This window comes from Papilio machaon, chromosome 3, assembly GCF_912999745.1.
Source record: "Papilio machaon chromosome 3, ilPapMach1.1, whole genome shotgun sequence".
Classification (NCBI taxonomy): Eukaryota; Metazoa; Arthropoda; class Insecta; order Lepidoptera; family Papilionidae; genus Papilio; species Papilio machaon.
The window spans coordinates 9,103,569-9,122,050 of record NC_059988.1 but is presented as its reverse complement, the minus strand read 5'-3'; the positions used below and the strand labels follow the sequence as shown (position 1 = coordinate 9,122,050).

At 33.0% G+C, this 18,482-nt stretch overlaps 1 protein-coding gene across 2 annotated transcripts in view; it reads right to left on the bottom strand.

Annotated features, from left to right (window-relative positions):
• Nucleotides 1-18,482, bottom strand: part of LOC106711415 (neurogenic locus Notch protein) — a 115,601-nt gene that overhangs the window by 54,672 nt on the left and 42,447 nt on the right. For both annotated transcript variants that reach the window (XM_045686469.1, XM_045686470.1), the window contains exon 2: nt 17,813-17,891. In XM_045686469.1, the coding sequence (XP_045542425.1) occupies nt 17,813-17,891 (79 nt within the window). The remainder of the gene's footprint in view (nt 1-17,812; nt 17,892-18,482) is intronic.

Here is an 18,482-nt window from a genome sequence, read left to right as displayed (position 1 = left end):
TCATATGTTCTTTAAATTAGAACGCTGTCATCACAACTTTACTTGATTCAAGCATAGCTTTAGTCCCAAAAGTGTACATTTTTATTAAGTTTTTTTTAGTAAGGCAGTGCTGTATTTCCAATAGATTTAACCAATAAAGTTAACAATCTTCTAAGTGTTGAAAGAAAACAAATAAGCGACAAATTATACATCAAATATCGAGATAAAAGCGAATAGTTGGGATAATTGAGGTAACCGAACAAATGGGAGGCATTAGCGGGGGAGATATTTCGGCTCGCCACTCCGACACCGACGCTGTTATTAATTACGTGCATTTCACACAACTGAGGGTTCATCCGAAGGAGGCTAATCGGTCGACGGCACCGGTTAAGAGCCAACTCAAAAAAATAGTTTTTGGTACTTATGATCCAAATCGTACAGAAAATATGTCAAGAAAAGGATATGTCTATCCTAAATTTCGGCTCGTGTAATTCTTATTCTGGAAACATGTCTCATGCCAAGAATAATGTTCTTTTGTGACTAAAAAAATTAAATAATCCACACAACAAAGTATATTTCTTCACAACTCGGACAATATTAAAAGTAATAGTGACTGTCTAACTATTTTTAGTCAGAACAGTTATTGTCTCCACTTGACTTTTATTAAGATTCAACCCGTGCGTTTCAAAAGTGGACCTTATCAGGAATACGTAATTATCCAGAGACATTCCCTTAAATTAGGAGGGGAGTATAGCCCGTCTTTATTATCTCTTAAACAAACATAGTGTTGGTGTAGACGCTAATGACGAATTAAGTAGCGGGTAATAAATTGTAAGAAAAAGATAATCGTAAAAAAAGTCACCTCGTATTTTAGAACTGGAGAGCACGTAAACTGATAACTTTTAAAGGTCTACTGGATAATTTTTACGTTTCATTAGCTTATAAAATGTGGATTTAAGTTTAAATGGTGGCGTTGTGCTTGTTGAATTGTTTGCTAAAAGCAGTATAATCAATGTAGTGCTTGATGCAAGATAAAGACGAGAAGGAAAATATGAAATCCCAAATATATTAGTTATAAATTACGTTAAAACACTAAAATGAAATAAAACAAACAACAACATAGATATTAAATGGGAATCATTAAACAATCCAAACTCTCGACAAATACTCGATGTCAAATCGACCATCATCAGAGCAACGGACTCAACTGAACTTGATCAAAAAACCATGAAGAATTACTCTTAAAGTAAATATTCATCGAAATCGATTCGAGTCCTCATCTCCGAGTGTTTACTTAGTAACAGTCCGCTTTGAATAAATCGATTTACAATGGACGAGGTAACAACAAAGAAATATACTCTGTATTATTTGTACAGTTAAGTTCCGAATCGCATCGTTTGCTTGTCACTTTGGTACACCTGGAATGGAACAAGGTAAACTAAATTTTATTCCTACTGCTATACAATTTAGATTCGAATGAACTAATCAGATCAATGAAGACAGTGTCATTGTAGGTTTGAATGTTTGAAAAAACAGAAATTATGAAGCTAAAGCTATTTTAACAGGAAGTCGTGATACAATTTGAATCCTGTTGTCTTGGGAAAATTTAATGAAATTATCCAATTGACAAAAAGAGTAAAATCTCTTATGAGAGCTCAATAAATGTAACTGGTTGAATAAAAATAGTGACGGATGTTTACACTGATGCTTTTTGAAATACATGATAACTTGTCAAGTGTGTGTGTTCATTAAAAACTTCGTACATAATTAATTTTCCTTGATAAATATTTAAAAAGAAACAAAAAAGACCAATTAACGAGATTTAAGATTCTTGCGTTTTCGAAATGCAAAAGTTTGAATAAAATATAAATAAAAAACACCAAAAACAGAAAGCATTACTTTGCGGATGCATTATTTATTATTATTTTATTCTTAGTTTACGTATAATTTGTACAGAACAGAATATTAATGCTTAAAGAGCACTATTGAATAGAACAGGATATGGAAAATGGTTATCTTAGAATAATATTTTAAACAAAAATTAGATTCACAAACCACATGCTTTTTTATATTATATGGTGGCAAACGAGCAAACGGCCAACTGATTCGTCGACCACTGCCCATAGACATCCGCATTTGCAGATGTGTTGCCTACCTTTAATCGACAGAGGAGAGGCACAGAAAGCGGATATATCCCCTTCCTATGTGCCCCTACCTCCGTCAAATCAAATTCCACTCAAATAAGATCGTAGTCAAGCAATTTCAGGTAGGTAAATAATATTATGAAAGTTAAAGCAATTGTAAAAGCAATTTCCCTTTCGTTACCATTCATTTTGCGTGTGGGTATATTTGGGCCGTCACACATTGACCCCAGGCCATCGATCAAGGCTGGGCGGGCCGTGCTCATGTTAAGGCATTATCCGTAATAACAGGTTGAAAGCGGTCATCTCCGAACACTAAGGCATACGCTAAATATTACAATGAACGATTGAAACCAAAATGTACAGAACATTAAGCGATATCGAATGTTCATGAAGGATCTTACTTAATATCATCACGTAAAATAAAGGAGATACCCAAATTGATACTCAAAATAGTACATGAAGTTAACAACATCAGGAAGCTGTAAGCAAAGATTTATTGAATTAGTTGAATGAAAATTCAAATATAAAAATAATGACCGCCAAGTCGATGTCTCGAAATAAGAACATTACAGCACCCTTTCGTCAATAAGTGTTCTTTCTCACAAGCGTTATGATTCATTGCGCAAGCAACGTACTTGAAACCACATAGCCCCAATTAGTAATATTAAACAGCTGTACAACGCTTCCATGACGCCTCCATTACACCGCTCTCACTCAGAGTGTCATGTTTGTTGTATACACTTCTTGCTCGACGTTTCTTTCCCTTACGTTAATTGATATAATTTTTCGTAGTTACGTTAATTTCTCTCCATATCTAGCTTTAATAACATTACTTCGTCTTTGAAATTGTGTCACAGGTTTTTGATGAAATTAAAATACCTCATATTAAATATCACTAGATCAGGATTTTTTGAGTGATCAATGTCACTAACTCAACTAGAAGTTTGTCACAAACAAAAACAAGAGACTGTGTAGCTACCCTAAACAGTTTATCTCGATAGGAAAGGCAAAATCACATCAACAGTAACGTTAGATTAATTAGAAGTCTACGGAAACATTGCGATGCTAATTTATATCGGCAATAGAATCTAAATCGGCAATCGGCGACAAAGTAAACATGCAAAGATACGAGCTCGCATTAACAAGCTTGTTTATAGTAACTATGCAAATCTACGCCCACCGACCGATGCTTGTAAAGTAGTGTGGATACTATTTTGACAACAATGTTGTATGTTGTACTGATAGTTGTAGTCTTTTTGTCGTTTGATGCATTGATATGAGCCCTTAGTACGACCTGTACCGGCTAATTGGAAGTTATAGTTGTCAAGAGATGGTCGTAGTAAATTGTTGCAGCGAATCACAGCGTTAAATCAAGCTGAGTAATCACCGATGGACGATATAAGATTGCAGCGAACACGGTGAGTGCTCGTTGAAATTCAACTTGAAAACATTGACGGCATCAAGAAAGTTAGTCCATTAATTGGTTTGTTAATTTTGATGCATTACAACAAGAAGGCTTGAACTATAAATTGAAGCCGTAAAATTAAAAGTGGGAAAGACAAAGTGCTACTTTATATAAACAAAAAAGCATTTAGTTACAAAATAAACAACCAATATTAGCTATTAACTTTTTATGAGTGAAGCGTCGTCGGTCGCCACCAAAATTGTCGTTCACGGATTTATAAAGATCGTGCGTAAATAAACGACGCCGCTAAGTAAACAGTATAAGGCGTTTTTTCACGGTCCGTAGATCGTAATCCAAATTTTAAATTGCTTCGGTTTTTTGTCGCCGACGACGGCGTGGCCGCGACGCTCTATCTGACCGTAGGTAACAAAGTGCATAAAACATCCAAACGAGATGAAAAGACAATATTGTAGTTTGGTCATAGGCTTTTTTGTTAACCTTAGATAACAGCAGGATAGCAACGACAGGTCGTCGACCTGAGAACCCGTCGCGCCACTCTCGAGTATTTCACGCCGGAACTAGATGATCGACAAAGAAACGGGAGGGAAATAATATTCCACGAGAATTCGTGGCACGAGATTATTTATATGCTGATGATAACATGTGGAAACAGTCTGCCCACATTCAGGTTTGATGTCTATTAACGACAAACTAACGGTATATGGAAATAAGACCATAAGTCTACTAACAATGACATAAAACATGTCATTAAACTTTTTGATACTACACGAACTGTTTATATTTTAAATTAAGTACAAAATTAATATTAATGAAGTTAGACTAGTTGTTTAGATATCAGAACATTCGATATAGTACATAGTGAAAGCAGCAAAGGTAAATCGTGCGGTGCCACTTGTAAATCTGACAAAGCTTTGTAAGCGTGTAAGCAGATCTTGTTCATTGCGTGATGGTACAGAGAAAGCGGATGAACAAGGCAGCTCATCATTAAGAGACGTAATGAGAGTCCAAACAATGACTTGCTGTTACGAGTCGCGAAATAATGAAGTTTGATAGACGATGCAACCTTTTTCTTTTATCTTTTGTCTAAATTAATGATCGGAAAAGAATATGTGATGTTACAAAGGTATCTAATAAGCTTGATACTAAAGATATGAAGTGAAACTTTTCCCGAACTTGTGACAAGACAGTAGTTATTAATTATTAAATTTCTACCACTTAGTCAAGTTAATCTCTTTATATATTAATGTATAACACACAAGGTAAATTAGCGTATTTAGCTTTTTGTAGCTTCATTTTTATTTATAAGACATTTATTATAATACAAGCCTGCTAAAGTGTTAGTTTTAATACAAGTCTAAAGGTATATCATTATGTTTTGTTATTTTAAAAATCTGTTATTTAAATAAAATATCTTAAACAATAACTGTATCTAAACACCCTGTATGTAACTGTTCAGTTAAATAAGTGTTTTAACCCTTTGACCGCCGTTGAATAAACTATTGACGTAACCGTGGTTATATGTATCACCATAATGCTTTCGGTATAACTACTTTATTATTTATTAGTAATGCCAACTAAAAATAATATTTCAATAATTCAAGAGTCCCGGTATAAAAATGTTGAAGTATGTTAAAGCCAAAATGTATTTGAAACACTAAGTTTTTGATGGTAATAATTTTTGATTGCGTGTCCAGCCAAAATAAACGGTTTTCCGGCTTTTGTTAGGCTTTTTACATTTCCCAAACGAGAGTGTACCTATTAATACTCAGACAAAATTCTAAATAATATAGGGTGTCCGACCTTTCTACACAAATGTCCGGCCAAACTGGATGGTCTGTCAATCTAGTAGGTTTGGCGACCTGGTAACCCTAGTTACAATACCAACTATAATTGATAGTTCATATTTTTAACTACTGTTACATACATTTAGATTGATAACTTACGTTGTCTTGGTACCTGCTTGGAATATGTGTGTGGGATGCGTGTTGGCTATCAAACCCGATTTCACAATGACTCGCCTTTGTTCAGAATTTACAGATCGATATTTTCTTTCGTAACTAAACTCGTTGTACACTGCCAGTAATTAAAATTCAATCCAAATAATACACATTAAATACTGTTCGTACTTCATGTTTGTTTTCTTTTTTACTTAATGATAACTTGCATATAAATTACTGTAAATAGCGTTGCCAGGCGTCCGGATAAAGCCGAACATAGATAGGCTTTTTGCTTGCGTGTCCGGCTTTTGCTAGGCTTTTTACATTTCCCAAAAGAGAGTGTACCTATTAATACTAAGACAAAATCCTAAATAATATAGGATGTCCGATTTTTCTATCCAAATTTTCTAGCCAAACTGGCTGGTCTGTCCGGCTAGTAGGTTTGGCGCTCTGGCTACCCTAACTGTAAAGGTATGAAAGACATGTTTCGACAAGTTCAAACTTGTCAGTAAAGAGTCCTTGAATAATAATAGTGCAACCTTTTTGTATCCTCTACTTGTAAATGATGGAACCAGTAAGATGCATTACGAAGATAGGAACGAGTTTATTTTGCGGACTTCTGCGTATCTTAAAGGACGACATACGATTAAAGCTTGCTACACACTTTCAGTATTAACTGAAGATGTATATTAGGCCCAATAAAATATCCTAAAATTCTTGGTAATGTAATTTGGATAGAACAGTACATATTAGGGCAAATTATTTTATACGATGAATTGATACTTAGCCCTCGTTCGCACGGGTGGTTTTTAACGCCGCGTTAAAACTCATTGTTGGCAGCTCACGTGCGACAAATGCTTTAAAGTCACTCTTGATCCGTTTAAAAATGCAACGGTGTGCAATAACAAAATCGTCGCGTTTTAAAAACGCCTCCCAATGAAGAGATACATGAGATTGCATTTGTTCTATTTTAAGGTTTTTTTAAAGCGCGATAAAGTGAGATAAAACGTATAATCTTTTGTTTGTCGTCAAGTTCCACATACTGTCAAAGTATCGTGCATACACTCATGTGGTCTAACTGTTAGAGAGACCATTAAGACGTAGAGACCGTGTGATAAGCTGGGACGGTTCAAATCGGGACGTGCTACACACATCGTGATAGCCTCAGGAGTTGTATTTTCATCAACTTTCTTACCTCAAAAAACAATCTTATGAATTATAATTATAAAGTAGATTTTCTTATGACCAGTGCGATCATGCCACTAGGGAAATTTTGAAGCTTTTTACCTTTATCGTGATCATACAAAATACGATCTTCTGTTATATAATAATAAAGTTTGTTTTCGTAAATTCAGTGCAATCTTGTCATTTCTGGGGGGATATTTGAAGCAGTTTATTGCGCATATTGTCATCAAGATTTCGTATACGATAAGATGACCCGAGTTGAACATTGTTTGAGACAAGTAAAATAATACTTAAGGTTCACGAATAACGTTTTTTACGGCCTCTTTACTCCGAAATTGTTATTTTTTATTAATGTTTTTGTACACGGTCTGAAAGCCAAAATTATGTTATAACTTTAATCGTCTAATTGACAAAGACATTGTGATTTGATGACAGATAAAAAAACAAAAATAAAATCATATAAAATGTGCATGTTTTCCATCATCCGCGTCGTAATGGTACGCATTCCACCAAAATAGTGTGCAGCAATTATCGCGTTTAGCTTCCGTGCCCATCACACAGTGCCTTACATTTGTCAACGCACAAGTTGTAAACTGGTGGCATCGCATCTTTTGAATTGTATTACACATATACGTAGTGTAGTAGAGTACATTATATATGTACGAACATAGCAATGTAACGAAGGCAAACTGCGTTCATTAAACAAGATAATTGGATAAACGAATATGGACCATTCTGACTGTACTAGTTGTGGTAGACGCTCTAAGTGTGATAGCCAAAACATTTGCATTTCAGTAAAGGTGAGCCGATGTTAGTCCTTAGTTAGCACAAACGGTATTTAGACTATAAATATTCAGATCGCTAGAGCTATTAATCAAGTTAGTGAGATAAAACCTTGAAACGGGAATATTACATTTGTTTGTGAAAGCGCCTGTTTTATTCTAAGAATAACCTGTTTCTTACTGATCGTTTTCACATTGATTAATAAATTTTTTTTTCTCTGTTATTTTAAGGATAAGGATAGACAATACGCTCTTTTAACAGGGTTAAGACAATGGAAACCGACCATTAACCAGGAAAGTAACCTTAATAAAATAACATAGCTGCTATCGAAATTTGAAATGGAAACAATGTCAATATTTTTTAAGTTTTTTTTTTTCGTAATAACATTAATTTCATGCATCACTATTGCATAAAATTGCCAAAAATACATAACATTCAAGGTGCAGTATTGCATATGTATTGCAAATTAATTCAAATACGACCATCTGTCGGTTGCCAGGCAAAAGGGACTTACTGAGCAATTCTTTGAAAAAGGTGCACTACACAAAAACTTGGTCCGTGCCAAAACAAACTTCAACATGTATGGACATCGGAATGCATCTGCCGATGTTGTACAGATTATGCATTTGACAAAGATAATAATTATCTATATTTTATCTCTCATTACAAAAGACTTATAATTTATTATTAAAAAATTTAGTTTCAAAATTTATAATTGAGCTTTTTCCGTTAAGGAAACGGGACAAGGTTACATGGAAGTATTGACAGCGTAAAAATTAAGTGGATATTAACAACAGATGTAATAATCTTTATTTCTTTATTTAAGTATGCACAACAGCTAAACTTATCCGTTAAAGTTTATCTCATAAAGATGTTCTGCTGTTATATATCAAATATATAAACTAAAATAAAAAAAGGCAAACCAAAAGAAAAATAATTTATGAAATGATAAAGTTGTGAAACTTAAATTTGTAACAATATTTGTTATTGCATTTTGTTTATGAAAATAATTCAACTCTTTTGAATTAACGGATTGCCAAGGCTATGTCCATACGTAATAAGTCCGCCGAGTCTTATGCAGATAGGCTGAGGCTACGTCGAGATAATATGGAATTATTTATAGCTCACAGTCACGGTTCAATACCTTAACGTTTCTGAATTATTCAATGCCGTTTTATGCCTTAAATTTGTGACGGTTCAGATCGATAAACGTATTTTAGTGATTTAAGTTACTAAAAATATTAGTTTACTATAAAATATTTTGAGAAATATAAAAATCTAATCTCTCATGACTTGATACGATTGGAATTTAAGAAAACCTATGTTCTATTATGTACTGAATCTCTAATCTGAATTTTTCATTTTTAATACATATTAATAAAGTAATAATACTAATTCATAAAGCAACCATGACCTATTTAAAATCTTAGACAATCCGAGATATAAACATATTATACAAAAATAAAATTTCTATGAAACCATTCATATTCGTCAAATGACTAGATATACGAGACATAGTTCATATTAGCTGGCGAAACGAATGTTTTAAAATCGCCCAAATAAAACCTGTTTGAAAGATAATGCCTCAAAAATGTTCACTGTCCAAGCAAGCCGAACCCGAAGCTCTGGTAAAATTCCTGCCCATACTAGTTTTATTCGTCTTTAGAGAATTCTGGGATAAAATTCGGGAAACAAAAAAGTTTATGGACCTATTGTTTAGGGACCTTCGATTGGAGCACACTATATTAAATTCTATATATAGTGTGTTTCGTCATATTATGCAGAAAACAAAAAAAAAAAACAGACGAATTAACATCATTCTTTTTGAAGTCGGCTAAAAAGTAATCAAATTTAAATTAGGAATTTTAGGTATAATTGATTGATACCAAAACGTGATAACTGAAACATTCATATTCCTATCGTGCTCATTTAATGAAAACTGAGATAGTAATATGTTTCTGTACAGCAGTGAAACACGCGGTAAAGAAAATGTTCCATGTTCCATTATGAATTGATGCGAGTTCAAAGTTTCATTTACAATAATAAATAGTTTTATAGTTTCACGTATTATTGAAGTACATTGTGGTAAGGTTATGAAGAACGGAGATGATATTGCTTGCAGTGAAGTAGAACTGATTGTGAATTACCAACGGTTTTTATACAATGGTACACACCTTAGTGTTACATTTCCAATTTCAATAAATCTATGAATGTTTATTTATAGACGTAGTATTAGAACATGTTTATATAAAAACAATTTTCAACTCATTATAAAGAAATTAATAGGAAATATGATACAAATCTCTAATTCTCAAGACTTTAAAAATAATAGATTCTATTTTTTAGTTTTATTTGCATAGCTCTAACAAGACGCATGAAGTACGGTCGCATAGCGAGATAATGCACGACCGGTTGCATGCCTTGTAGATAAAAATTGCACCTTAATGACCGAAGAAAAAACTAACCGGCTACTTGCAGCACGAACGACATGCTCGTGATTTAAATATAATATTACCTTTTACTTTGTCCTAGGAACGCGATGCGATACAATGCGACTGATGCGTGTCAAATCATGAGGAGAGGTAATCAACTGATACAACCAAATACATTTCTTATGGAATCTAATAAAATATGTAACTCTTTTCATCGGATGGGTACAGTTACAAATAATATAGCATTTGATTTGCCACGTTAAGAATAAAAGTACACTTCTGCCCGACGTGTGAACTTAATCGACGAGTACTATTGTCGTGTCGCGTCGCATCACCAAGTTTGTCGCCAACTACGTTTTCCATCGCGAACGGATCGATTTAAATTTTATAGTAAATCATCCATTTGAGGCAACCTTTACATAATATGATGGGCGCATCGGATATACAAAAAGTTCTCCGTCTCGGGAATAGCTTTTGCATTGTGGGAGTCATAAATTCCGAGTTTTTACACGTCGCACCCTTATGATGAGACTGTGTTTTTTGTTTATTTATACGTGTATAGGAATCTGAGTCGCTTGCACTGGTATTTTATGTGATTATAATGTAAAAAGTGGACTCGCGGCGTTCAGGACTGTTAGAAAAAGTTGAATTAAAACTTTGTATATTCACTAAACATTTCTAATTGCTTTAAAAATAAAATACTGCAAATATTTATTACAAAACTAATTATAAATTAACTAACATCTGTAATAATTTTATTGTTTTTTTTAATGTTAAGATTTAAAAATTAAATTTAGTTGCCTTTGCTTCACAAATATCGTTACAATTGTGAAACTTCGATGACCAAATAAAATGAGATGGGATTTAACACGTACACCAGACACTCTGAGAGCGATTCCTCAAATAATTATTCCCACGATCACTGCCGAGTCATCTACAAAACGAAATTTAGGAAGTTGAGACGCTATTATCCTACTGAAATCAAGTCAAACAGACGTACTGGTGTTGTTTTTTTATAGTAACGAGCAGAGGGTGCGATTAAAGTAATGCATTTCGACTTCCACTGTATTATAAACCCATTTACCGTAATGGGTCAATGTTGCCCAACTCTAAGACAAGTAGCCGGTTTCGATCATTGTAATTTTATCTACATTAATTTCGTTACATTTTTTTTATCTTTGTAACTCTAAGTCGGATATACTTAAAGGCCCAGAAAACATAAAAACACCGGAGGTGGTTATTATTATAAAAAATATCTTTTCTCTTCACAATGGAATACTTATTTTATAAACATTCAACTTCTTTTGTTCCTATGAAACTATTTATAACAGAAAAGGTGGTTGTAATTTGCATTCAATATATTCAATCCAATCTTACTAATATTATAAATGCGAAAGTTTAGATGGGTGGGTGGATGATTGTTACTTATCTCCAAAACGGATTAAAGCCTCTGGCTAAAAATCGGCATAGATGTAGAACATAGCCTGGAAGAGCACATAAGCTATTAATTTTTTTTAATTTACGCGGACCGTTCGCAGACGACATTTTGTTAACGGAAATAAAAAAATCTGTTGTACGTGAGTACAATTAAATAATACCGCAACGGTGATAAACCAGTTATTTTAAACAACCTCGAGTACAAAACAAAGGTATAGCTTCTCTAAATTAATGACTTACCATAGGTTTCTGAGACTATTATCTTTGTATAAAACATATCGCCATCCTTATCATTGTCTTTGACAAAACAGGGATAACAATATGTTTTCAACTGAGATTTTGGTCTCAGAAACCGACGGTTATTAGAGTAAGTGGAGCTTAGAGTTATTATCTACTTTGTAGTAGATCTTTATTATTACAAACGTGTGACAACAAATTAAGATTCGGACGTGAATATTGTTTACATATAGAGTTAATAATAAATTCAAGAGCCAAAAATAAATTTAAATCAGAACACGTTACTCGCTTTAACTATTAAGTAATTGTCCTTGTGTTGTGTTGGACACTCGTCGCCCTAGATTTACGCAAGCGTCGTGTGAATTGTACACGTACTATGTAACAATTGCTAAACGTAGGGCTAAAATATTAAACTGAATAAATAAGAATTAAATAACGAATCTTTGTACATAAGACACATATAGATTATCTCTGTAGACGAATGTCAAAATAATTTCCAAGTCATTTTCACAAATACTTCAAAATTCAAAGAAGATTTGATATGATGTCGCTCAAATTTAATTCACTTGTATTAAATTATTACTAGCTTTTACCCGCGACTCCGTCCGCGCGGAATAAAAAAAATGCACACAAGATAAAAAAAGTTCCTATGTCCGTCTCCTAGTTCTAAGCTACCTCCCCATTAATTTTCAGCTAAATCAGTTCGACCGATCTTTAGTTATAAATAGTGTAACTAACACGACTTTCTTTTATAGATATAGATATATATTTTACTGGCCGGAACATTGTTTTGTATGTAACATGTTTTATACTATTCTAGTTACCCAGTCTCCCATATCACGACTAAACGATTTTCATATGATTAGCCATTAACCTTAAAGGCGATGTAGCTACCGCGGTTGTTACGATAGACAGACGGACGGATCGTATTATATTTCGTAACATTAAGTCATAAAAGTCGACGTCTCACGGCGGCGGGACCTCAATCTGACCTGTCCGTTGAAAGCTTGACGAATGAGACGTTACGTTGATTTACGCGGGACTCGGTCATGTGTTGGCAAGATTATTATACATATTACCAAAATGTTAAGAAATCAGAAAAAAAAACATCGCTTGGAATTACAGTTTAAGCTCATTTTGAAAATACACGCAGGTGAAAGACAAACTGCATCAATTTAAAGATTTCATGAAAGGCGAAAGAGGAACGGAGGGCCTAGCATGAAATTAAAAAAACTTGAGAGGTGTCAAGGGACACCCGGATGGAACGAAGTTCCTTTCAATTAATTAGTGAAGGAACCAATGTTGATTCTATGAATAAAAAACTTAAGTCTTCACAAGAAGTACATTTTATTTCTATGAATTTTCGTTATATATTGTCACGTCGTTGCCATGGTGAAGTAGCGCTCATTCGTCTATAGCAAAAAGTGTCGTGACAACTTTTCGTAAGAATTTTTTCCGTCTAGCCCCCTTTCATAACGCGCGATAAGGAACTTCGTTCCAAAAAAAATTGTATCAGATTTGTACAGTGCCCTATATGGCGTAAAGTACATCTACGAATCTCATACAAATTTTGTCGAAGTTGTTACGAATACTTTCTCGCAAATTTTCTTGTTAGACCCCCAGTTTCTCCGACCCTACGTGAGTAGGATTAGGACAGAGAGATGATACCAAAAAGCGAAAGAAAATTAAAAAACGTAAAGTACTACAATGAAAAGAGATTGGCTAACTTAATATTAGACTGAAGTACGTGTATTTTTCCTGGTACATATTTGGATAAAAACACGTGATTCCTTTAAAAGCTTTTCTACCCTTGCAATCGCTAACGAGAATTAAAATTTCACACAAGACCCGCCCCGGAGGCGCGGCGTTGCGCGTACCGCTTTTGATTCCGAGAAGTCGCAAGTTTGAACCCACGACCTCGGCCGCACGATAATATTATATTGTAGGTAAGTTATTTGTGTAACACAAAGCACACTAGTCTTAGAATAGGAATAATACAGTTTGCTTTATTCTTGTAACTTACTAGCAATGTTACTGAACGGTAGGTACAATATGTAACAAAGTTTCCATACAAAAACAAAAATATACTTTCAATATGTCTATTATGTCCTATATAGAACAAAGAAAAAGTCTATCACCATTTTATATACTTTTAAAATATTAACATTCAATTATATGACCTGTTTGTTTTTTGCAATAAAACTTTCTACAACGTAATACTATGAATATCATTTACTTTATTTTTGTAATACTCGTGAAAGTATTTATGTTACTTATATTGCTTAAAAAAAAGACTAGAGTTTAAACTGTTTGAAAGACGTCAAAGTAAGAAAGGAAATATCTTCTTGTCGTTTTGTCTAGACTAAAAAACAAATATAACATGATCATAAAATGAAAGATCGCACAATACTAATGTCTATAAAGCTAGGAACCTACAAGAATGGAACCTATTGAATGAAGGTCCATTGTGTTAGATAATAAAATAGCGCTGTAATCATACACGTGCTTCTTAGAATGAGTTAACGAAGTTTAGTTAAACTAATAATAAAATTAGAGTATAAAAGTTTATGATTCTAATTGTGTTTTATTAAATTAAAGACAACGCCTTATCTAATCTGTATTACTATAGACTTGTAATAAAAAAATACTAAGTTGAGTAAAACATGTATTTAATTGTCCCGTTTTTTTTGGTTTAAGTGGAATCAAGAGTTGTGGATACGATAAAAAAACATACGACTCTATGGATTAATATTTCGAAACTTGCAAATTGCTTCAAATTATATTAACAATCAACAGTTGTAAGAAAATCGATTTGAAGCAATTTCATTGAACGTGATTGAATTGAACAGACGTCGATTTGGTAGACAATCATCGTAATAACGAAATAAAAATGTTAACCGCCACGTATTGGGTAATTTGAGACCATCTTACCGCAGTATGTGGACATAATTATATATAAATGTGGATTCTGAACGTTTTTATTTAATACAAAATCATGTATGGATCATTAAATTATGATATTATTGACTGGGGTAACTTTTTAAGGTGTTGTTAATATTTGGGTATTGTTGTTATTCAATCCTTTCGCTTGGTTCAGATTGACATCCAGAGAAACAAGGTTTTTATCGAACCACTTTTATTTTACTTTTATGTACCTAAAGCGAACTAGGAACACGTAGCAAGCGAATATTGAGCAAATATTTTGACAAAAAAAAAAACGAATCAATAAAACTAGATAGTTTTAATTTATCTCCTTTCATTCCTAAAATATCGTTCATATCTTGTCTTAATAAATAATCCAACACAGTATTTAAAAAACTAACAAATCCAAAGTGTCAGATCTCGGTTCAAACTCACGACACTGTATGTAGGCCACCGCCCACCGCTATTAGCGTTAGTGTTACACGAGGGCAGAACAATGATGTAGAGCAGTACGACAGTGCAGTACTGATATTGTAGGACCGCATACGCCGAGACAGAATAGTACAGTAAATATGCGTACAAATAATAGTACTGCACTGTTTACTACTCTGCCTCTCTGTACTGCTCTCGTGTGAAAGTAACATTAGCGCTAGTTCGCCGACATCTAGCAGCGTCTAGACGATAAGTACGCACCTCCGGGCACTGATCATATCTGCTACATCTAGTGTTATCGGTATATCTTTGATGCTTTTAAAGCCGCAGCAAAATTGGTCATTGAAAATTATTTTTAAAATCCCAGCGGAGTTACAGGTAAGTTGTAATGAACATCCGGGTGTGAATAATATCTGAATTACAGAGTATAATTAATATATTTATGATGGTATGTACGATAATAAAGAGAGACAATGACAACGTTAAAACAAAAGGTCGTAAAAAATTGTTTAACTATAAACGTTGTGCGCCATGTTGATATTTGCATGAATTCTAGCTTAATAAGCTGAATAAGCTTTTCCATTACGAGTAAAACTAGTGTTTATGAAAATATTAGCTTAATTTTAACGCGATAATTAGCAAAGAATATCAAACAAAAATGAAAATTCGCAACAAAAATTATAACTGGCCAGATATTTCGAGCACCATAAATAATCTATAACGATGCATCGCGCTGTAAGTATCGATTTTGAGAGAATCGTTGCGCGGCTCAATGCAATAGTCGAGACTATTAATGACTCATCTGAATTGATGATACGTCCATCGTAAAGTGGACTATGAACATAACCATATGAATGTATGTATGAAGGTACGTATGGCATGTATGACATGGATGACAAGTCACGTTCCTCGCGAGTCGATTTGTTGATGCTTTATTGTTTGTGGAATCGATTATTGCGTGTATCGGCTTTGTAATGGTTGAATTCAAAGATGTTTTATTCTGTCTTATTCGTATGAATGATCACTAAAGGATATAAAATTACAAATCAACATTTTAGAACATTTAAATATATTTTAGTAGGTGTAATAACTATTTAGTTTTATCGACATTCATCTTTTTAAAATAAAGGATAGTGGTTTAGATAAATTCGGTAAAATAATCGATTATATTTTTAGACAAACATTTGATTTTATAAAATTTACCAGAAATATTTTTACCTTTTATTTACTCCTATATAAGCACAATAATGAGCAATAATCGCAGTAGTAAGGAGCTTACACTTTGTGGCAAGTACGAGCTCATTCTCGCCTCCGTATTTGGCTTCTACCAAAACAGGAGAGCGATTTTAATGAGCACCTTCAATGAGGAAAACAAAGGGTTCCGCGAAACAAATGTTGATACTACATTTTGCTGTTGAGTGTACGCTTCGGTAAGATTACCTACTTCGAGTGATAATCAGGTGAGTTTTCTTTAGTTCTTTCAACCACGAGGTTAGGTAACAAAGCTTTGTACCTTAGATAAAATTCCGTAATAAGCTCAATAAATATAATTTTTTATATTTAAAGCCATAATATAAAATCTATTTACATTTGATAACGATTTGTTTTTTTTTTCTCATATCGTGTACTAAAATACAATTTTATTCGATAATGAAAAAAGTTCGACATCAGTTCGAGTTGAATACATAGTAGGGGACAGCATTGTCCATAATACACATTTGTTTAATGCATTCACTGGCTATAAGACGTATATGGTGATCAGACATACGCTAAAGGGTTCAAACCTTGACATACCGAGTACCGGAATTGATACAAATGTTCCATAATAAGTTCTTTCTTTAAGGGATAACTTGTACTTAGGATCATTTGTAAAAAATAATTCAGCGGTACGTAAAAATGGCAATTTTATTAACTTCGTATACTAAATAACCACCAAACATTAATAGACACTCAAAATAATAACGCATCCTCCATAAATTGATATAGGAAAATTAAGAATACATTGTTAGTGTAACCTTTTGCTTTTTTTTTCACATTGCAACTAGGGTGTTATATTTTATCATTCGAAAATAGAACATATAAGAATACACTTAAAGTGCAGAATTGTGTAACAATTATATCGAAGGGTTGATTCACATCTGTTTTATATGATTTTGTATTATTACGATATACACCGGAACGTAAGGGGCGGTATCGTTGAATGGGGACATGTGGGGTATCTATGAAGCTACTTATTCTACTAACACATGCTCTAAAAATTACTATATTAATAATATTGATGTAAAATTTATAACTCATCAAATACGAAGTCGGTATTAACATCAAAATCTATTTCAGAATTTAATTTAAATTAGTACGTGCCATTTTGATTTCTCCCAGTATTATATTTCTTTGTAATATTTTAGAAAAGATATTTTTATGTATATTTCTTATTTACATGTTATATCTACTATAATAAATAAGGTTAAATTTGTGAAGAATAATTTAAATCAACTTGGAATGTTGGAATGTTTGGAATTTTTCAATAGTCAATATGTATTCATATATTCAAAGTAAATATAACACCGATCAGTGGCGATTTAATTAAATTGTGGATACGTTCGTGACTGCGGAAAATTAAAAATGGTACACAGAATAAATTGCCACGGAGTATTAGACACGTACACATTTTAAAGTAGCTTTTAGTAGTACAGGTGCAAAACAATTGATTTATTACACGAAGAAATGCATATATGCTACAAGCATTCCTATTTCCGTCAAAAATTTCGTCTGAAATTTCTCATGTTTACAGATGCTGTATTAATATAATGAGAGAGATCTCAATATAACGAACTTTATTAAAGCTATTCTTTTTTCTATTTAAAGCTATATAATTATTAACATTTATAATACACTTACTTGCAAAAATATTCTCCTCTAGGTGTGGATAGACAAGTGCCGCTATTTTTACACGGCGACGGTGAACACGACACAAAACCTGCAAGAGAAGAAACAGCAAAATTTAAAAAATGCAAAAGAAAATATATTTAAATGAAAAATATGATCGTAAATAAAGATTCTGTATAAAAAAAAAGTTAGCCTTATAACTATGATGTAAACAGTATTTGCAACACAAGTGAAGATAGTATGATAGTAGGTTGGTTTTCGTACATTTTTTCAACATGTACTAACTCAAAACATAAATAAACCAAGTAAGGCAAATATGCCGCTAAAATTCATACCAAATACGATAAAATTTAACTATGTACTTTATATTAAATCAACAATCGTGTGAAATAGTAACGTAAAATGATATTTATATCCAAACATTTGTAATATTTATAGTTGAAATGCTATCATAGGTTTTGATTGATGACATCGACGAAGATAAACTTGAAAGCACACATCGCAATGTAGACGGAAACGTGTTTTGCGTTAACTTATGTAAGATCGGTTACTAGTCATTACTTTTTTCCTTTTATTTTGAATATTTTGTAGAAACAAATCTTCTATTTTTGTATTGTTATTTTAGGATTATATACGAATGACTTGGCTTGTATTTACATAATTTTTGTGTGACGGTATTTAA